Source organism: Urocampus carinirostris, chromosome 17, assembly GCF_059441175.1.
Source record: "Urocampus carinirostris isolate Australia breed hairy pipefish chromosome 17, RoL_Ucar_1.0, whole genome shotgun sequence".
NCBI lineage: Eukaryota > Metazoa > Chordata > Actinopteri > Syngnathiformes > Syngnathidae > Urocampus > Urocampus carinirostris.
Window position 1 is genome coordinate 18,533,651 of NC_142365.1, and position 22,418 is coordinate 18,556,068.

The 22,418-nt window shown below is 38.1% G+C and overlaps 1 protein-coding gene across 3 annotated transcripts; it reads right to left on the reverse strand.

Annotated features, from left to right (window-relative positions):
• Positions 1-274: 274 nt before the first annotated feature.
• On the reverse strand, positions 275-21,759 carry bicdl2 (BICD family like cargo adaptor 2). 3 transcript variants are annotated; one of them, XM_088321125.1, is made up of 11 exons: positions 21,679-21,759; positions 15,428-15,525; positions 13,082-13,368; positions 11,192-11,407; positions 9,577-9,693; positions 6,720-6,866; positions 6,455-6,604; positions 5,110-5,184; positions 3,818-3,900; positions 3,636-3,750; positions 275-505 (listed from the first exon to the last, which is right to left on the reverse strand). In XM_088321125.1, the coding sequence occupies exons 3-11, from the start codon at positions 13,331-13,333 to the stop codon at positions 326-328; spliced, it is 1,335 nt and encodes a 444-aa protein (XP_088177251.1). In that variant the 5' UTR covers positions 13,334-13,368; positions 15,428-15,525; positions 21,679-21,759; the 3' UTR covers positions 275-325. The 3 variants fall into 3 exon arrangements, with proteins under 3 accessions (XP_088177251.1, XP_088177253.1, XP_088177252.1); XM_088321127.1 differs by lacking the exon at positions 6,455-6,604; XM_088321126.1 differs by lacking the exon at positions 15,428-15,525 and having other exon boundaries at positions 21,679-21,754.
• Between the last annotated feature and the right edge of the window lie 659 nt (positions 21,760-22,418).

Consider the following 22,418-nt stretch of genomic DNA (forward strand, 5'->3'; position numbering starts at 1 on the left):
GATCACGCTCCGATCCCGTGAGCTGCTTGTTCCCTCTGTCCAGCGAGCACCGGATCGCTGGCGTTTGTTTCCTCGATATCCCAATAAACTTTTGAGTGAAACGTTACGCGTTTGGGTCTACCATTTTTCTGGTTCTGACAGCAATAATCTGTGGTCTGTGCAGCCCTTTGAGACTCCTTGTGATTAAGGGCGTCACAAATAAACGTGACTTGACATAAAAAATTTAATAAAAAAAACATGAAAACACCAATATTTTTATGATAAATCAACAAAATGAAATGAATACTTTACTGTACATTATTTAAATAAGAACATGTTACAAAACTTATTTGTTGATGAAAAAGGACGAGAAAAATCCTTTTCCCTCCGTCTCGCCTTTGACCCTCAAAGACCTGCTCCTTTGGAGTCCTCCTAAAGTCGTGCTTCGACGCTCTCGCTCCACTTCCTTCAGTCTGTCTTCCTCCTTCTGCAGAACCTGCTGGTTGATCACCAAGCGCATGTCCTCCTGAAAATATTGCAGCATACAGTACCCCGTGTTACAGCGACCCCGCTTTACAACGTTTTCGCGATACGGTGTAATGAGGCGTTTTTTTTGGGCCCCTCATTACGGCATTTCCTCACTATGCCACATCCACAAGAAATTCTCTGAATATGTATGTACAGTAGACCCCTGGCTTATAACCAGCTCAGTAGCCTAGATGGTAAGGCGCCCGCTTTGAGACTGGGAGGTCGCTGGTTCGCGCCTCGGCCGAGTCATACCTAAGACTTATAACATTGGTAAAATGGCGGCGCCCTCTGTTGGCTGCGGCTGCATCGGCTCGCTACAACGGGTCAGGTGTATCGACATTTCGTTCTTACAAAAAGAATGACAATACAAAGGAAATTATTATTATTATTATGGTGACCCCACCTTACAACGTTTAGCATTACAGAATTTTCCACACTATATCTACCACATTGACAACAAAATTTCAGATTATACTGTATATGAACAGTAGACCCTCAGTTTACTGTGACCTTACAACGATTTCACTGCAAGGTGTGGAATGAGATGATTTTTGGGCCCCTCGTTACAGCATTTACCTCACTATACCATCAACAACAATTTTTCAGAATATGTATGTACAGTAGACCCCCAGTTTACGGCGACCCCGCCTTACATGGTTTATCATTACAGCATTTTTCTCACAATATTTACTACATTGACAACAAATTCTCAAATTATAATTGTACAGTAGACCCCTAGTTTGCAGTGATCCCGCCTTACAACGATTTCACTTAACAGTGTGGAATAAGATGTTTTTTGGGGCCCACATTTTGGCATTTTACCCACTACACCCCTTTGAAAACAAATTCTAGAATATATCTGTTCATTAGACCCCCAGCTTGCCGTGACCCCACCATATAACGTTTTTGCATTACAGCTTAATAGTACCGTAATTTCCGGACTATAAGCCGCTACTCTTTTCCCAAACTTTCAACCCTGCGGTTTATTCAGTGATGCGGCCAATTTATGTAACTTTTCTAACGGCCGCCAGCGGCACTCGAGTACAAAAGGTAAGATTTAGACTGCAACTTCTTAGCTTGTGCACAAATTAAATTAGCGTAGACATATCTTCACCATGCAAATTGCAAAAAGAAAGGCACATGACGCAACTTTCAGGCTAACGCAATCGTGCAGTCCGATATAGAAGCAAACAGCGCTACCGCGCGTAAATTCTACATTGCGAGCGTGTTTTTGTATAAGGGAGCGTGGCACGCCGTCTATATGTCAAAGTATCTTTCCCATACTGAAGGAAGACGACTTTGATGACGTCAGTTATAAGGAGGGAGATGAGGACGGTTTACCGTGCTTACTACAAGTACGGTATGTTTTTTTAACAGAGCTGTATACTGTGTTGCGAGCGTAATGTTAGTAGCGTTTTGCTACCCTTCACAGGCACGATTTGGGATGAAAGTTATAATATTATTATTAAAGCTTTGAAAACTCTCTCGGTGTACCGTCTTTCTTTGTAAATATGTGTAACCATGTATAATATGTATTTGCAACTGTATATTTTTGTAATGTATTTATTTTAGAAACTTATTCTGATATGTTTTGTTCGAGCAAATGAGAAAGAAGGGGCGGGGCAAACGCGGGCTGACGGGAAGTGGAGTAAAGGTGAGACGTGTTTGTGTACGCAGCCGACAACAGTGGATATATATTTTTCCCACCCTTACCTTTGGAAATATACACTTTTTTTCCTTGGATTGCTTTCAACGGGCACCCGGACTTTGGAGGTCTGCATTGAATATTAAGTACTGGTATTACTCTCCGCTCATTTTGCCGGCTGTGATTTTTGGACTGTATCGGGTATGGGTTAATAAAATTGTGAATATGCTTGATTGCTGTTGAGATTGTCGAGAGGGGTTGTTTGAACCTCACATTGTTTGTTTGCTGCTGTTGGTGTCAATAAATTTGTTCAAACCAAAAAAATATCGTGTTTGTATTGCGTTATTTCAATGTGGGCGCATGCGGCTAATATATAGGTGCGGCTTGTGTATGTACAAAATCGGTTTTCCTCCCGAAATGCGGTGGGTGCGGCTTATAATCAGGTGCGCTCTAGGTTACCGGCAATCCTGTTTTTGCATCACGATGTAAAAAGATGGATTTTGGCCCGTCATAACGACATTTTCCTCACTATACCACATTGACAACAAATTCTCAGAATATAAATGTACAGTAGACCCCTAAGTTACAGTGACCCTGCCTTACAATTATGTCACTTTTATGGGCCACTAATTTCGGCATTTTTCTCACTATACCTCATCGACAACAAATTCTCAGAATATGTACATACAAGAGACCCCCAGCTTACAGCGACCCCACCTTACAATGTTTTTGTGTTACAGTTTTTTTTGTGGTTCACTGAATCTATTTAACTCTACTTCAAAAAATGGTAATAATATAGTAACCACTTAGTAATATCATGATAAGTTGTTACAGTTGTATCTATACTTACGATATCTCCATATATATTGGTTACGAAGTACCTCAACAGGAAAATATTGCCTCTAGTTAGGAAGGTTTCAGGATATAAAGTCAAAAATACAGTAAAGTACAAGCTGCTATTAGTCGCTTCCATAGTTTGCCGAATGTAAACAAACTGCCTATCGCTTAAAATCTGCCTGGCAACCCAGTGTGCATGCGTGCTCCCATGCTCTTCGTGTCACCGTCACAGTTCGTAGTTCACAGATGAGGATGGGTGGAGGAGGACGCAGGCATCATTCAATCAGCCCAAATGAAATACATTTTAGCAACATTTCATCAAGTCTTGGAATTTGTGGAAAGGAATACCTCGGAAAAAGTGTTGACAAGTCGGGATATTGGTACGTCTGCCTCACGCATTTTCGAGGGATTGTCAAAGGCCGGCAAAAGCATACATCATTGGATCGGTTTTTCAAGAAACGTGAGAAGGTGAAAGAATATTTTTATTAATTCCTATATTTTCTTATATTATGTGCCTCTAGTTTTATGTTTATTTTTCAGTGATATAACTTTAACATGTATCTGTTTCATGTTCTGATGCTCGTTTATGATTTATTAAAAAAAAAAAAAAAACATATTACCGTCAATCTCATTTTTCGAGACGTACCTGCCAGGCGTCAAGTTCCTGTGACAGCGCCACCTTGTGTTGGATTGTGTTGAGCAGCTGACGGGTCAGCAGGTCTTTTTCCTGCCGGACAGAGGCCAGATCGCTTTCTAACGAGCTAAATGAGATCAGACACATCGTGAGAAGGAGAACTTTTATAAAAATAACTTTTCACTTTTTCTCACCGGTAAGTGGGCGCGTCCGGAGCGCCTCGAAAGGGTTTGATTTCCTCTCTCAAGGATTCCAGTTTTTCTTGGTGGGATCGCAACTGGGAAGTAGGTAAAGCCAGTCAGGTGAGATATTCCAAATAGATTTCTATTATTGGAATGATTTTTAATGTCATTTATTTTCTTTATTACACTCATTTACCTATTTGATCTTCAACTTTTTGTACAGCAGTGTAACTATTATGCTGTGTATTGTAGTATGTTTGTAGTTTTTAAAGAGAAGGTGTATATTATTAAGCGACCCTTTGTGGTATAAAACACTTCATTCATCAAAAAAACGATGTGGATTTGATTAATATGCAATAATCCATGAATTACCATTTAAATGTGCATTTTTATTTTAAATAGCAGTCCGATTCCCCTATTTCCTTTTAACTTTTTCTTGGTTTTTTTTTTCTTTTTTCATTTCTTTTTTTTCTTCTTTTTTAAGTTTTTTTCAGTTTTTGCTTTTTTTCTTGTAAACAGCGAAGCAAAAATAAATCAGAATAAAAATTTTGTTTTGTTCACAAATTCTTCATAGTCTCTTTTCTTGGTTTTCTCTTTTTTAATGTATTTACTGTTTTTCTTTCTCTTCTTTGTTCATTTGGTTCCTTAATTTTTTCATTTTCTTTCATTTTTTTTTTTTTTTAATTTCCTCACTTTCTTTTCTTTCTTTTCAAAAGGCTATGCAGAAAAAAGAAAAGAAAAATGTTGCATTTGTCACTTTGATTCTCATTAGTTTGTATTCTTCTTGTGCTTTGTAGCACTTGTTTTTGGTTGCAACACACAATACAGCAACATTTAGTGGCTAAAATTTTACACATTGTCTTTGAAAGAAAAATGTTGCAGTTTGGTCGCTTTGAGTCTGCGTAGTTTGTATTCCTCCTTGTGGTTTGTATTCCTCCTTGTGGTTTGTAGCACTCACAATACAGCAATAACCCTTTGTTAAACATTACACCCTGTCTCTTGTTACAAAAACGGTGCATTTTGGTCACTCTGAGTTTTGCTTAGTTTGTAATCTTTCTTGTGCTTTGTAGCACTCGTTATGGGTTGTAACACACGATACAGCGACATTTAGTTGCTAAATATTGCACACTGTCCCTTTTAAAAAGGGTTTTCATTAAAAAATCGTTGTGCGTGGTTTGGAATTTAATCGTGATTCGTTATTGACTCAAAAACAAATTGAAGGGCGTCGTCCGCTTTTGAGTTGGCAAGCGCACAAGCACATCTTTGTGATTTTATTTATTTTTTCTTTATGCTAGCGGGCTTACCTCCTCTTTTAACGCCGCAATTTCGTCGTCTCTGGCTTGAAGCGCCACGGAGTGTGCCAGGAGCGCGTCTTTAGCCTGCACAGAAAAACAAATTTCAAATCACACAAGTTCACAGCGTTTTCCAAAATCGGCACAAGCAAAAGCGAAAGCTGCTCAGTGAGCATGCACTGAAGATTTTCAAGAAAATAAGTATTTGAACACTATGCTATTATGCTATTTCTCTCACTTAAAAATCATGGAGGAGTCTGAAATTTTCATCCTAGGTGCATGTCTATGCTAGAACCTTGATATGTTTTATACTGAGCCACTCCTTGGTTTGCCTGGCTGTGTGGTTGGGGTCGTTGTCGAGTTGGAAGACCCAGCCATGACCCATCTTGAATTGCTCTAACTGAGGGAAGGAGGTTGTTCCCCAAAATCTCACAATACACGGCCCCAGGCATCCTCTCTTTAATGCGGTGCAATGGTCCTGTCCCATGTGCAGAAAAATATCCCCAAAGCATGATGCTACCACCCCCATGCTTCACAGTAGGGCTGATGTTTTTCGGATTGTACTCTTCATTCTTCTTTCTCCAAACACGCTTAGTGGAATTATGACCAAAAAGTTCGATTTTGTACTAAGTGGGAGAAATAGCAAAATAGCAGGGTGTTGAAATACCTTTTTTCTTCACTGTAACCAAAAGTGTATTTTTGGTGTTGGCTGAAAGAAAGAGTCAAACCGAAGAAATGATTTTGAGATATCTCCTTCAAGGCGAGGCGAGCCGTGCGGAGCTGGCTTTCACTCGGGGGCGAGTCAGTGCACAATGAGGTTGATTATTTTGCACACATGAAGGGACGTTATGAAGGTCAAAAGTTGCAGTGTTCCTTTACTTCAATGTTTTTGTTAGCCGCTAGCTGGACTTTGGCTAATGTTTACATGCTAACACAATTAAGCAAACTTCCAACAGTTGAGGCATTTTTACTCTTATGTACTTTGAGTGCCATTCAATCCCTTCGTCTCCGAATTTGATTGGCGTGAAGCTACGTAGGGTTATTTTATAGATATATAAAAAGAAAAGTTTATGCACGTATAAATACAGTGTATGAAAATGAAAAATGCTCTCTGGTATTGTTCAGGGGGCTGGAACTAATGTGGAGGTGGTCCATAGTTTGGGGAACACTGTTCTAAGGCGTTTTTGTTTTGGTTTTATGAGAATTTAATTAACAAAACACTGAAAATTTGCATCTCAACAGTGCAAAATCTTATTTTTATTCATTAATTCTAATTTTTGCAAATTTTCGTGTCAAAATGTTCATTTGCGTGCATCCTATTAAGTTAGTAGCGCCGCCTCCTGGCGAGTGCATGTACCTGCGATTGCTGAATCTCACTAAGCAGCGACAAAGGTCGTTTGAGGTTCGTGTCCAGGGTGTTTTCCTCTTCCGGGGGGTCGAGGACGTTTTGGCGCAGAGAGCGATTGATGCTACGCAACTCAAAGACCACGCCTTGCTCCTGCTCTATCTACACACACAACAACGAGGCACTCTAAGCGAAAGGAATCGCCCATTTTCCCGTGTGTGAGCGACGTGCAGATTGAAGTTCTTTGGCGTTGCCGCGGCGACCGTTTCCTCCTCACCTCCGCTTCTTTTTCCTTCAGTTGTACTTGAAGCTCGGTGAGTCGTTGGCGCAAGTGGTTTCGCTCGCAACGGAGCTTGTCGCCGTCTTCCTGGGAGGCCTTCAGTTGCTCTTCCATGTGGCTCAGGCGGCCCTTCAAAACCCGACTCTGCAAGCAAGGTCGAAGGCGCCTCAAGGTCATTTGAATCGTCATTGTTATTGTAAAATATTCCAAATAATAATACAATAAAATAGAATAAATAGCATAATGCAATGAAAAGACCATCCTGGTGGTGCAAAAACATTTAAATAGCACAGTTGAATATGATAAGGGTAACAATATAAAAATGAGTAATATTAAATGAAAGAACTGAAGCTTCCCTATCATCATTGCACGTTTACAGCAGTGAGGGTGATTATTGCCTGTTTATCAACCTATTAGTTCTAGACTTGATGGTCATAAATCGACAAATACTATCTATCTTCCTACCCAGGTCATGTCCCTCGAGAGGATATGACCTGGGTAGAAAGATAGATAGTATTTGTCCAGCAAGACAAACACATTCAAAAAAAGAAAAAAAAATGCATAAAGTAGCAAAAAGTAGCAGAAAATACACACAAAACTTTGTGGACCATGGCCAATCCAAATGCTCAAACACCCAAACAAGTTAGGCACCTCGGCACCCAAGTTGGTCATGCTTTCGTCCCTCCAGATGAAACGGGACACAATAAAGCGGCCATGTCACTCGGGTCAGGGTGACACAACACACTCTTCTGTTCAACAGCAGGGCCTGACAGCTTTCACTGGTTTACCCCTGCCGCATCATACGGGTGCCCTGCCCATCTCTTAGGACGCGTCATCCCACTTTGGCCTAATTAATCGTTGAATAAAAGTCAAAATATTTGACTTTTTTTTGCATGTTTAAGAAAATAAAATGGTTTTGATTTCCAAATGTTCCTTTTTTTGGTGGTATAGTATCACTAATTTCCAGATCCAGTGAGAAAAATGTAAAGAAATAGTTAAGAAAAATGGTTTCATTTTAAGCATTCATTTTAACGTTTATCAAAAACGATATTTATATATGATTAGTCAATTTCATAATAGTACAATTTCTTAGATTATATTATTTTGCAAAATAGGATAAAATAAATTAAAATCTGCCTTGTTATATCTCGGATTTTATAGCTCGTTTTATGATACATTTTCAAAAATGTTGATGCTTATGATATATATTTTTCTTTTTAATAAATTATTCAAGAATTGGGAAAATTTCTCAAGAATTCAAAAATAAAATACTTTTGACTGTATTATTGAATACATTTTATTTTCAAGAAAGTTCTAACTATTGAAAAATGAGATTTTTTTCTTATAATTTTTTTGCAAGTTGAGTTCTTTTTTTCCTTTTTTGGAAAATTGCCTGCGATGATGCCGATTACAAATACAATACATTATATTTTTAATAGATGTTTTTCTTTTTACAAAAAAGAACATTGGGGGGGGGGGCTGGTTGAAAATGCTAAATATATTGTTCAATTTTTCCCCGATACTAATTATTGTATAATTGCCTATGATGATACCAATTACAGTACATATAGTATTTTTGATACATAAAATTCAGAACGAAAAAATAATTTTCTTGTTTAAATACTAATATTATTTCTCAAAATAATTAGATTTAGATAAGGTCATGAAAACGAGAATTATTTTTTACTTCACTGAAAAACATTTATTGTGATGTGAAATGAGCTCTCCAGTTCCTCGCTCACATTGTGGAGAGGTAGAAAAGAGACGTGACCAAATTGTGCTACTACTTCCATACAAAAATGTAAATATTATAATGAGGAACATAAATACTTTGATTCTTATCTTGGCCTCTTCTCCAGTGCTTCAAGCATATTATGCAGAGCTCGAGAGGAGACACAACCAAGTTGTGCCACTATTTCTATAACACGTCAAAATAATTTATAAATAATAAGGAACATAAATCCTTCGATCTTGTCCAATATCTCCAGTGCTTCGGGCACATTATGAGGAGGCTTAGAGGAGACGACCAAGTTGTGTTACTGCAATAGAAAATCAAGATACATACTCATTACGGAGAGGTAGAGGGGAGACACAGCCACAATGTGCTACTGCTTCCATCAAAATGACAATATTATAATGAGGAACATTTCTGCTTCGGATCTTACTTGGGGAATCTCTTCAGAAGCTTCAGGCACATTATGGAGAGCTAGAGAGGACATGACCAAGTTGTGCTAACGCTGTTATAGAAAGTTCAGAAGCATACCTATCATAAAGAGGTAGGGAGGAGACACAACAAAGTTGTGCTTCTGTTTTTATACAAAAATCGAAATATTATGTGGAACATAAATATTTTGAATCTTATCTTCAAGCTCTCCGGTGTCTCGCTCACTTTATGGAGAGGTAGAGACGAGACACAGCGAAGTTGCGCCACTACTTACAAAGCACATCAAAATAATTCTTAATCATGAACATGAATACTTTGAATCTTATTAGCCAGTTTCTCCAGTGCCTCAAGCGTATTTTGCAGAGCTCGAGAGGAGATAAGACTAAGTTGTGCTGTTAGGTTAATAGCTAACATAGATAAATTTTAAAGGAACATAAATGCTTTGAATCTTATTATGTCCTCTTTTTCCAGTCCCTCTGGCACATTATAAAGAGGTCAAGAGGAGACACAACCAAGATGTGCCACAACTGCTACAGAAAATCAAGATGTGAAATGACAATTTATTTGCGGTGTGCGTACTCGATATGAAATCTTGTACAATTACCTATGATGGTATTGAACACAGATACCATTAGTACTTTTCAGACAAAAAAAAATTGGTAAAAAAAATACAAATGCTGTTAATTGTACCTCAGCTAGCGTGCTTTCTAATTGTGTGGAGCTGATATTGCGGCTAAAAGAGGACTCATCCATTTCCTCTCTCAAGCTCCGGATCTCCGTCCTCAAGGTATGTTCTAACGTCACCGCCTAGAGGGGAAAAAACGTCGACACCCGTGTCAAACAACGTGGCGCTTGCCGCACCGGTCGGTTAGCATTTTTCACAAGCTAAATTTAGCACATGAAAAGACACATGATAATTTTCTCATGGCCCGACCCAGTAAAAACATTAGTGATAATAACAATAATAATTATAATTAGCCTGAACCAATTGCATAATCCTTAGACTACTAAGGATGTAGAAAACATAGGAAATGGCATTAGATTTTATCTCATTGTCACGGTGTTTCTAGCCTTTTCCCATGTCATCTACATCAGTTGTCGGGAACCACCGGGCCTTGGATCGTTTGGAACTGGGCCGCACAGAAAGAGACCAACTTTTTTTTATTTTTTGCTTGTACCATAATTTTTTTCACTGCCCAAAAAACAAAAGTTTGGATGTGCGATTACACTGGGGTTTTAAGGTATAACCGAAATTGAGTACCCGTAATTAGGCAATTATTGGTCAGTTGACAAATACCGCTGACCTCATCTGCTCAGCGTCGGTAGTGACAGGAGGGGGGATTTTGTAAGGTTTATTGTTCTATATTCTTTATCAATTATCCATTATCCGTTATCGGTCAAATCATAATACGCTACAAAGCCAAGGGGCCGAGACACTTGCTCTCAGCCAAGAGGCCGAGTCAAGGTCCTAGCCATAGAGCCCGGATCGCAGCCATTAGAGTGCTAGCCAGTTGGTTACTAAAGGTATTAGAAGACAATGAAAAAAGCAATTATAAGACTAGTTTTACTCTTGGTGCTACACTGTACAACGTTGTAATGGAGCATTATGGGGAAAAGTTCAGCCAAAACAATCTTGTACTATGGGGCAACATGAGTAAAAATAGCGTGATGATGAGATCAAATTAAATGCCTTATCCTATGTCATATAAATCTATTGTGATCTAGTGATTACACAGTGAATTTAGGCTTCTTCATTTTTCTCTTTGATTTTTATACTTCTTGTTCTTCTTGTTATTGTTCTTCTTGTTGCTATTGTTACTCTTAATTCTATTTTTACTCTTGTTCTTTTTATTCTTACTGTTTTTGTCATTTTTCTTGTTTTTGATTATTACTCTTATTGTTGCTATTGTTCTTATTGTTCTTCTTCTTGTTATTGTTCTACTTGTTGTTGTTTTTGTTTGTCTTGTTCTTCATTTTATCATTTTTCTTTTTCTACGTGTTATTGTTATTATTGTTATTATTACTAATGTTACTACTGGGGCGGGCTGCGGAAATATTGTCAGACATTAAACCAATCCGTGGTACTGAAAAAGTTTAATCTACAGCCATAGTGGCCTCGTGGTTAAAATTGTTTCTCTCACCGCCATGATCAAGGTTTGAAACCCGTTGCATCCAATGTGAATTTTCATCAAATGTGCGTTATGCACGAATGAATATGGTAAAAGCAAAACATGAGGCAACTCTTTTTTTCTTTTCGGGGCGCAGGTCGTTTAGCACCGGCCCGCGGCCCACTCTTCTACCACACCTCTGCCAGCTGCTCCACCAAGCGCTGGTTGTGATTGGACAGTTGAGTGAGTTGCTGACTCTCATCCTTGCGCCGCTCCCGCCCCTCGGTAAGATGGCGGTCCAGTTCCCGGCGTAGTGCCGCCAAATCGCCGTGAAGCTCTGCCTCCTTTTGCCCGAAGGACAGCTCCTTCATCTCCAGACGACGCTGCAAAACGTGCTTTTGCTGCTGCAGTTCCTGAACACAAAAACATGCTTCAAATATCACCTTGGCCACTTCTATGCAGTGCTTCAAGAGAGGAGACACAACCAAGTTCTATTACTTCTATTGAAAATCATACATACATACTAATTACGGCAAAGTAGAGAGGATACACGATCAAATCGTGCTACTACTTCCATACAAAAATCGAAATATCATAAGGAAAATAAATGCTTTGAATCTTATTTTGCCCAAGCTCTCCGGTGCCTCCCTCACTTTACGAGGAGGTAAAGAGGAGACAAGACCAAGTTGTTCCACTACTTCTATACTACAACAAAATTAGAATTAAAAATACATTTTGATGATGATTTGATGACAGACTGTAATAACATCCTTAGAGTTAGGGTCAGTTTGGACTCATAGATAGGCTAAATATCCTTTTATTCAACAATATAACTTTAGTAGAAATATAAAATGAAAAGCACAATGGGTCAAAGCATATAGATTTGCATGACCATGATCTTAGGACTGTTTAGCCAATCAGAGAGCAGAATACATTGCATGATGAAGCAGCGAGATCGTGAAAGGTTAACGCGTTGTAGCAAGGGATTATTTTATTTTAATATTTTGAAATGTAGATTTGAGTTTTGCCATATATTAAAATAATCAAAGGCTTGTGATTTCAGTGGATTGAAAGTGTATTTTTTTTTATTTATAGAAAATAAATAACTTGATCACACTACAGTAACCCTTGTTTTTTGCGGACTTTGGGTTCCATCAATGTTCGTCCATAGTAAAAACCTTTATTCTTTTATTTATTTATTACTTAAGATCAAAGCCAATTTACAGGCTGCAGTATTTGTTTAACAAACAAAAGTACTGTACTTTCTAAAAATGTTTTTACTAATAACTTCTGTAATGTCAAATGATATTTTTAAAAATAATCTTGACTTTTTATTGCACAATTGTATGGATTCAGGACATTATCCAATTTACAAGATACTTTGCTGCCATCCCGCGGACGTTATTGAAAAATGGTTCTGTCCTTCGGAAGCCCTATATTTTTCCATTGTCAAACATTGTTGAAAAAACGCCAGGTAGCCACTACAAAGACCCAAAGCAAGTTAAACAGGGGGAGACGTCAACATTTGTTGGCGATAGAAAGCATCTTCTTCTGTTTAACTAATCAGAGTGCAGAGCACAATGCACGAGGAAAATCTGTGATGTTGCAAAACAAATAACAGCCACGAAGGACCAAATTGATTATTTGTTCCAACACAAACAAATAACACAACTAGAGTAAAAGTCTGTGTGGAAGAACTTGCATGTCTATACAAGTATGTGTTAAAATGCATATGTGACTTATAGTGTCTTCTTGTGCATAAACTGCAAGCAACATCTCAGCAAAAAATGTCTAGTCCACGTATTTTTTCGTTTTTTGCTGTAGCTGGCGCTTTTGGTCTTGTTTTTTAAAGCCGCATCAAAAATGACCCTAAGAATACAAAGGTAACAATTTTAATGAAAGCATTTTATATTGTAGTTATTTTTTTCAATTGGATTTTCTTAAAATAAACATTCATGACAAATTCAAGAAAACTTGATGCAATAAACAAATGTATGTGGTTTTTACATTAAAATCCCAAACAGCTCGTTGCCGACTCTAACACAAAAGGAGGGTTAAACAGGGTGACTCGAGAGAAGAAATCTCACCTCCATCTCCACCTCCTTCTCCAGAAGAGCGGCGGCCAGTTCCTCGTTCTTCTCTAGCAGCGCTTGGCCCAGCTCTGCTGCCAGGATCAAATCCGTCTCCACGCCGTGACCCCCATTCGAGTCCCCGTCCGGGCCCCCACGATCCGGAGGTAGCCCGAAGGAAAGGGAGATGGATGAGGAGGACGAGAGCGGGAAGAAGGAGTCCTCCAGGCTGGGGGACGGGATGCTGCTCTTCCTGGGACTCAACATCATCTCTCATTTGATGCACTCACTTGGAAAATTTCATCCTTTATGGTAATCACAAACAGAATTCTTGTTTTTAATTAGGCACAGAACCTGTAGTATTATAGAAATATTCCACGCTCCAGAACTCAATACATTTTGTCTCAAATTTGACCTGTCTGGCTTCTATCCTCTAAAGCTCACATCATGGAAGGAATACAACACTTTAAATATGGCGAATCCCATTAACAGAACATGTAATTTCAGCACCGAAACAGACCGCGATTACAAACTACTCATTTCTGCTTGGAGGTAAGCCATTGTGGCTTTTGGTTCATGTATTTCTCCGCATACGTCGCGGTTGGTATCATTTTGTCCAGGTTCCCCCTGTTAGCGTCAAAGCTGCCGAGGGCTTCCCTCTTTTGTTAGCTCCCAGTTGGTGGTCATTGGCTGGCCACCCTCTCTTTTTTAATGCCTTATTGAACAAACACAGAAACATTTCCTTACAAACATTGTACCATAGTTTTGCATAAACAGAACATTCAAACTGTACAACAAATCAAAATACCGATACAGAAAAAGATAAACGACAAAACCATAAAATAAAACATGCCATGGGGGAATATTTGTTTTAGTGGCCTTCTGGTTCTGGGAAATCTTTAATGTTTCACTTCACATTGGAATGCAATGAAGGAACATTTTGTTCTAGTGAATTTGCATTTGTGAATGTAGAATTTCACTATGATGATAAGATTGGGAATAAGGATTTCCTTTGGCTTTAACTTATATGTCTCTGAGTCATATATGCCAAGTACAGTGCCTTTCCAAAATAATTGGAACCCAATGTCAATCTATCAGCAATAAAGTGACAGATTTCAGACCAGAATTTTTTAACTCAGGAGAGCAAAAATAACGTCTGTTTTTTGATCGGTTAGCCTGGCGTTTGCATCGGTTTTGTCAATTTATTTGGTTCACCAAATATAGTCAAATGTAAATGGTCTGCATTTATATAGCGCTTTTCAAGTCAATGAAAGCACTTTAAGATAAGATAAGATAATCCTTTATTCGTCCCACAATGGGGAAATTTATTTTGTTACAGCAGTAAGACAAAGAATAATGAATAACAGCTAAGAATATCAATCGTATAAATAAGTATTATAAACAGACATGGGACCAAGTCACACATGTGCAAGTCTCAAGTAAGTCTCAAGTCTTCACCTTCAAGTCCCAAGTAAGTCCCAAGTATTTTTTTCTTGGGCAAGTCAAGTCACAAGTCAAGTCCCGAGTCTTAGATTGCCAAGTCCAAGTCAAGTCACAAGTCATAAAAACAGCGACTCGAGTCGACTCGAGTCCAAGTCACTAAGTCTCAAGTCCCCATGTCTGATTATAAATAAAAATTCAAAAAACAGAATATTTCCAATGGTATGTGTGCAAAATACAAAATACAATGTGCTTTACTCTTACCCATTCAGCCATGAAAGGCGCTTATCTGCTTATCGGGGCCATTAGGGATTCAATCCCTTGCCCAAGGATACTTCGACATATAACACGGAATCAAACCTGCGACCTCTTGATCCCAAGACGAGCGCTTTACCGCCTGAGCTACTGCCACCATTTACATTTACTTTTACCAAATATAGTCAAATGCTCCTGCTGGGGTTAATTGTTAACAAAAATAAATGTCGGAGGTTATTCCGCACAAAGACACAAAAATTACTAGAAGTTTTTTAGTTTTCGTAGTTAGCGCTAAGAAGTACAAAATATAGTTATTATAAATTATGTGTAAAACACTTTACCCTTGCCTGAAGGGCCAATATCTGCAGCACATGTCCTCGGAAACTGTCCGTATTGCTCAAGACCTGTTCCCCAGGCTCGCTCACTTAGCCATCTTCTATGAAAACTACTAAAACTTCCCCTCTTTGACTAATTAACACTTAAGACAATATGGCCACTGGTTTGCTAGGATGCTGGTGTTTCTCCGATGACGTTACATCTCAGGATGACAAAGACATGCTGTCTTAAAATACTCGGAAAATAATCAGAATATCAAAATGACATATAGATTTCATGAAAAAAACATGTACTATTTCCTCACATTTTACATGTTTAAGAATTTGGGATTACCTTCAATCTGATTCTACGGTCCTTAATCCAATAATATTCTTTTCTGGACTTGGTTGCAGATGTTGCCGATGCCGGCGTTTCTTCCCAAAATAACGCCACTGTAAATAAAAACAGGTCATAACAGAGAGCTACTTCCTGGTAACGCAATCCGCTCTTCTCTTTTGTCTGACGACTTCTTTTGTCATGTTGTGATGTGTTATTATTCTTGTTTTGGATCCACGCCTTAAATTCCAGCTGTAATGTGCTCTAGTCACAGTTAAATTCCATGAAGGTCAACTATTACTTAATCCACTTTTGGATTGAGGAAAACTTTATTTCGACAGGAAACTGTCTGAGAAAATAAGGATATTGTCATCGAGTTCCCTATTTTTTTAATGCAATGGTTCTCAACTGGTCTGTACTCAGGATCCAGCATCCCACTCTAATTGCAAATAAGGTAAAAATAGCCTCTTCTAAAAGGTATTGAATGAAATAATTGTGCAATTTAAACTAGAGATTTCATATTCCTTTTAAACGAAAGAAGACCAACAAACCCGAAATAACTCTAAGTAATAATATTCCATTTTAATACTCAAAAAGAGGCATTTTTAATGAAAATCCATAACGAAGTAGTAGAAATATCTTTAATTCAGTAAAAATAAATAACATTGATTTGAATACAAGGCAAAAATACATGAACTATGATACCAATGTTTTTGTTCTCATTAGACAACACTGCCATCTAGTGGTCAAATATTTCACACTGGGGCTTTAACGAATAAAAGAACCATATACTGTACCTGTAAACAATTATATATTCTTACCAAAAACCTACCGTATTTTCCGCACTATATGGCGCACCGTGTTATAAGGCGCACCTTCAATGAATGATATATTTTAAAACTTTTGCCATACATAAGACGCACCCCATTATAAGGCGCTATAAGTGCATGCTGGTTTAAGATCAGGTAATTGTGCAATTTTGTAATTGTAATCCTGTGCAGTCCTTCGAGACATTTTTGTGATTAAGGGCTATTTACGGTAAATAAATGTGACTTGACTTGACTACAGTAGAGAATGTAGTTACGTTATGCAACCTCTAGATGTTGCCACGCTAAAGGGAATGTCAACAAAACATTCAAAAAGGTCAAACTTTATTGTTAACAAACAAGCTTTCCACAACTCCATTCACTCCCAAAATAAATAAACAGCCGTTTTATTATTTTCTCTGAGGTAAAGCATTTTCGTGACACATCTTTAACATCTTTGAACAACATCAAGGCATATCATTTTACTTTTCCTCCATTTAGTCAACACGCAAAAAAAAAAAACGTCTGATACTGTTATTTTAAATGAAACATTAGTGCAATCGCAATAAAGTGACACTCGTAATGTGCAAAAACAACAAGTACAAAACAATAACAATAAAGCAATAACATAATAACTGTAAAATGTAAAACGTAAACACACAAAAGAAAAACAAAGATCACTCTATAAGCTCCTCATCCCGTGTTATTTTCGATTGTTCTCGATTGTTCTCAGCTCAGGGATGCTGCTGGAAATGTGAATTTCCCTTCGGGGATGAACAAAGTATCTATCTATCTATCTATCTATCTATCTATCTATCTATCTATCTATCTATCTATCTATCTATCTATCTATCTATCTATCTATCTATCTATCTATCTATCTATCTATCTATCTATCTATCTATCTATCTATCTATCTATCTATCTATCTATCTATCTATCTATCTATCTATCTATCTATCTATCTATCTATCTATCTATCTATCATCGACGAATCCCTCAAATTCTTCTTCTGCAGTGTTCGAATTGACCATCTCTTCATCATCTTGCTTTATTGCCACGGAAACTTTGTTGAGTTTTCCTTACTTGGCGGAGCTTATCTCCATCCTTTCTCCACTTCCGTACCATCGATTCATTTATGTTTAACTCTCTCGCTGCCGCTCTATTGCCGTGTTGTGCTGCGTGACTGATCGCCTTGAGTTTAAACTCGGCGTTGTACGCGTGTCTCTTAACAGGAGCCATTTTTTTTATACAAATGCACGCATGAAAGAGAATCGTTGTTTAATATTTCCCAGTATGCACAGCGCGAAAAATGGAGTCGACGGCTGTTTCTCGTAGTTGCGAGACCTTGCGAATTTAATATTGAGCCATATATAAGGCGCACTGTGTTATAAGGCGCATGGTCAGCTTTTGAAAAAAATTTAGACTTTTAGGTGCGCCTTATAGTGCGGAAAATACAGTACTCTCTCAAGACTGTTTAGCCATTCAGAATGCAAAATACTATGCATGATGAAAACCAGTGAAGAAGCGAGACCGTGAATGGCGAACCGCGTTATAGCGAGGGAATACTTCGTTCTAATATTTTGACCTGCAGATTTGAGTTTTTGGCATACATTGAAATAATCAAAGGCTTACGATTTCAGTGGATTGAAAGTATGATTTTTTTTCATCCATTTAACGAAAATAAATAACTTAATCACGATACAGAAACCCTTGTTTTTCGCGGGCTTTGGGTTCCATTAACGTTCTGCCATAGTAAAAGCCTTATTTCATGTATTCATTTATTTAATGCCCAAGATCGAAGCCAATTTACCAGCTGCAGTATTTGTTTAACATACAAAAGTACTGTACTTTATAAACATCTCATTATCTCATTAGCGGCACCGCTTATCCTCAGTAGGGTCGCGGGGGCGCTGGAGCCCATCCCAGCAATCATCGGGCAGTGGGCAGGGGACACCCTGAACTGGTTGCCAGCCATTTGCAGGGCACACAGGGACGGACAACTCGCTCGCTCATTCACACCTAGGGACAATTTGGACCGGCCAATGCACCAGAAATGTCTTTGGAATGTGCGAGGAAACCGGAGTGCCCGGAGGAAACCCACGCAAGCACGGGGACATATTTTTACTAATAACTTCTGTAACGTCAAATTATATTTTTAAAAATAATCTTGCCTTTTTATTGCACAATTGTATGATTCAGGACAGGATCCAATTTATTTATGAGACTTTACTGCCATCATGTGTATGTTATGGAAAACTGTTTCTCTCCTACGGAAGCCCTATATTTTTCCATTGTCAAACATTTTTGAAAAAACGCCAGGGAGCCACTAGGGAGAACCAAAGAACCAGAGCAAGTTTAACAGGGGGAGACGTCGAACTTTCTTGGCGATAGAAATAATCTTTTTTGTTTAACTAATCAGAGTGCAGAACACAATGCACGGGGAAAATCTGTGATGTCGCGAAACAGCGATAAGTAAACCGTGATACAGCAAGGGATTACCTTATTCCCGTTTTCTCAGACAGTCCTGTCCATGTTTGAACGTTTTATACTCCTTAAGCCATTCATGGATACCATAAATTTGTTTCACTGTCACTATAGTCATAAGTCATAATTGGCCAAATATTACATTTGCCCGATGTAGCATTTGTACATTTTAATTTATTGCAGCTACCGAGATAAGGTTGGTGTGTAGTAAGGTAGTAAACTGTTGCAAAAAAAAAACGCTTTATTGTCTTAACCTGTAAATTAAGTATATGTGCCTTTCAATAGACCTTAATAAAAGTCCATGCAACAAGAAACACAAATAACTGGATGATGTGACTTGCTATCAGCATGCCAATACTATCGCTATTTTTATTGTTTGGGTCTCCAGTGTGTACCAAATCACAATCTTTGGTCTCACTTATTGCCGTCTGCTATGAGGCAAAACAATTGCTTGCCTCTCTCTGCATCTGCAAACACTAAGAGCGTCTGCATATTTATTGTATTCCAAAAATTCTGTGAAAATTCAGTGATTGACTTTTGGTTAGCTTGCGAATACTATCACTAATTCTATTGATTGGATCAAATCAGAATATTTGCTCTCACAATTGCCCTCTGCCATGAGGCAAGGGAATTGTGTGCCTCACTCTGCATATGCAAACTCTCTGATCATCTACATCCTTATTGTATTCCTAATATCATATTAAAATTCAGCAATTGACATCCTGTTAGCTTGCTAATACTACCACTAATTATATTTATTGTGGCCAAAATTAGAATATTTGCTCTCGCAATTGCCCTCTGCCATGAGGCAAAGGAATTGTGTGCCTCACTCTGCATATGCAAATTCTCTGATCATCTGCAAACTTATTGTATTCCTAATATGTGACATTTCAGAAATGGACATTCGGTTAGGGGCAGCACGGCGGTGCAGTGGTTAGCGCTTGTGCGGCACAGTTCATGTCATGGGAACCTCCTGCGTGGGTTCAAATCCAGCTCCAGACTTCCTGTGCGGAGTTTGTATGTTCTCCCCGTGCTTGCGTGGGTTTTCTCCGGGCACTCCGGTTTCCTCCCACGTTCCAAAAACATGCATTTCAGGTGAATTGGCCGGTCCAAATTGTCCTTAGGTGTGAATGAGCGAATGAGTTGTCTGTCCCTGTGTGCCCTGCGATTGGCTGGCAACCAGTTCAGGGTGTCCCCTCCCCGGAGATGGCTGGGATGGGCTCCAGCCTCCCCGCGACCCTAATGAGGATAAGCGGTACGGCTAATGAGATGAGATGAGATGAGACATTCGGTTAGCTTAGTAATAATACCAATTACTCTATTCATTGGGTCAAAATCTGAATATTTGCTCTTACTATTGCCCTCTGCCACGAGGCAAGGAAATTGTGTGCCTCATTCTGCACATGCAAACTCTCTGATCATCTGCATACTTTCCTAAAATCATGTGAAAATTCAGTGATTCACTTGTTGTTAGCTTGCCAATACTATCACTGATTCTATTGATTGGGGCCAAATCACGATCCTTGGTTTCACTGTTGTCCTCAGCCATGAGGCAAGAGAATTGCGTGCCTCACTCTGGATCTGCACACCCTCTGAGCATGTGCATATTTATCGTATTTATAATAGAATTTGAAAAATCAGAGATTAACCTGCTTTAGCTTGTTAATACTATCACAAATTCCATTGATTGGGGCCAAATCAAAATCTTTGTTCTCACTGTTGCTCTCTGCCACGAAGCAAAATATTTGCGTGCCTCACTCTGTATCTGCTCAGCACAGTAATACATGCTAATTGTATCCATACTATTCATAACATCATGTGAAAACTCAGCCATATTGAAAAAAGCATTAACCATTACATATATTTTTTATTTTATATTTCCATGATGACAGGTGGTACTTTATGTTCACAGCAAGATTGTGTACATTTGAGAAGAAAAGGTGATTTATTTTTCTTAGCCAAGGCATGTGTGACATTTGGTAATGGAACACTTGTATAATGTTTCGAAGTGACGTATTTTCACAGAAAGAACACACCCGCATAGGATATTATATGGCACTTTTTGCAATGTCCCAATCTCCTAACAATAGCTTGTCATAGTTATTACTATCAAATAAAGTTAGTATTTGATTAATTGATAACATTGCGTTTTAGTCTCTCCAAAACAACTCTGTCTATTTATACTAACATTTCTTCCATCTTTTTTTTCTCATTAAATATTCTTTACATGTTTATCTTGGACGTCTAATGTTGCCGTAAACAATATTTGCTACTGGGTTAATTTTTCAATGACATTGAAAACAATTCTATATCCAAATCATGTTTATAGTCATTGAACAGCCCCACACTTAGTAATCAATCTCAGGAAATCAAAGCTTGATTGAGAAACATTTATTAATATTACACCTCTGGTGTTAGCATGCAATGAATACATTTTTGGGGTAAATTTTCATTTTGTTATATTATAAATCATTTTTTTAAAGTAATACATACACACGAAGGACCTTTTTGTCCGTTTTTTTATACCTGACTTTGACTGGATGGTAACTCATAGCTGTCAATTTATAGATGTTCCCCGTATTTTATTTGTTTTGTGATCATTTCAAATTGCTTAAACTGTATAACAATATTTATAATAGTTTTGTTTAAATACTCTCCAAAGTATAACAAGCAACACAGAATAAACTACAACTGAGATAAGAACTAAGAAAGATTCTGAAAGTTCTGTTTCTGTTGTTTATTTGGTATATAGAAGGAACCTGGAATTAAATTAAATTATCGTTGTTTCATTCTATATAGTATGTCTTTCTATGAGTAAATAGGTGCTGCGTTGTGTATTATCACCTCATAAGGGTATTTGTAATAATTAATAAGGGAGGCACTTGGTGGAGGTTAACAGGTATGGTAACATGAAATATAATCTTATGATTTTTTTAACAAAAAGAAATGAGGAAGCATGCAAAAAAAATCTCTTACCTATAATGCTTTCTCACGCCAACGATAAAATCTTTTTCCTGTTTGTCCAGCTTGTGTTTGAAAAGGAGCGGCTCTCTCGGCTTGTTACCTTGGAAGTATGCAAATACAGGCACAGGCCGCACCCCCTTTAGAATTGCCCCCCGACCTTGGATGCTACCCCACCTAGTGGTGGAGAAGGAAATTAATCCGTGTTGACAGACTTTTATATTTTTCGCATCTTGAATTTGGATGATATAATAATTAACTGTGTTACAAATTCAATGGGAAAGTCTAGAAGGGAAAATTGATTTTCTTACACGCAAGGGATGGCCTTAAAGGAAAAATGGACCAAGTTGTTGAGAAAAAAAAACAAAACAAGAGGGAGGGTGAGTGGAAGTCAGAAAACAAGACGTTTTTTGTTAGATTAGCACACCTCCATCCTGTTGACCCGCTTGAAATTTTCCAAGTAGGAATGGGATTTCCACCTTGTTGAAGAAAACAGGCTCTTTCGGCTCTGTTCAACAAAAAGAGCTGGTTCTTTTGACTCCCAAATGGCTCTTCAAATTTTGGTTATTTAAATCCACGTATTACCAATATTAATGACACATTATGCACAAATGGATTAATAAGGATAAAACAGGGGGAAATATTATATTACTGTAATAGCCTTTTTTTAATCTACTGGGATTTTTTTCCTCATTTAAACTTTTTACTTTTTCGGTTTTAAGGACTTTAAAGGAACAGTGTGTAATTTTGCCCTC

Bases quoted from the DNA above. Each gene is read 5' to 3' on its own strand.
- bicdl2 (XM_088321125.1), bottom strand. From the start codon at position 13,333: ATGATGTTGAGTCCCAGGAAGAGCAGCATCCCGTCCCCCAGCCTGGAG. The intron at 11,408-13,081 runs GTGAGATTTCTT...TTTTGTGTTCAG, and splicing joins AGAAGGAGGTGGAGATGGAG to GAACTGCAGCAGCAAAAGCA. The intron at 6,867-9,576 runs GTACAATTAACA...CCTTGCTTGCAG, and splicing joins TAGAAAGCACGCTAGCTGAG to AGTCGGGTTTTGAAGGGCCG.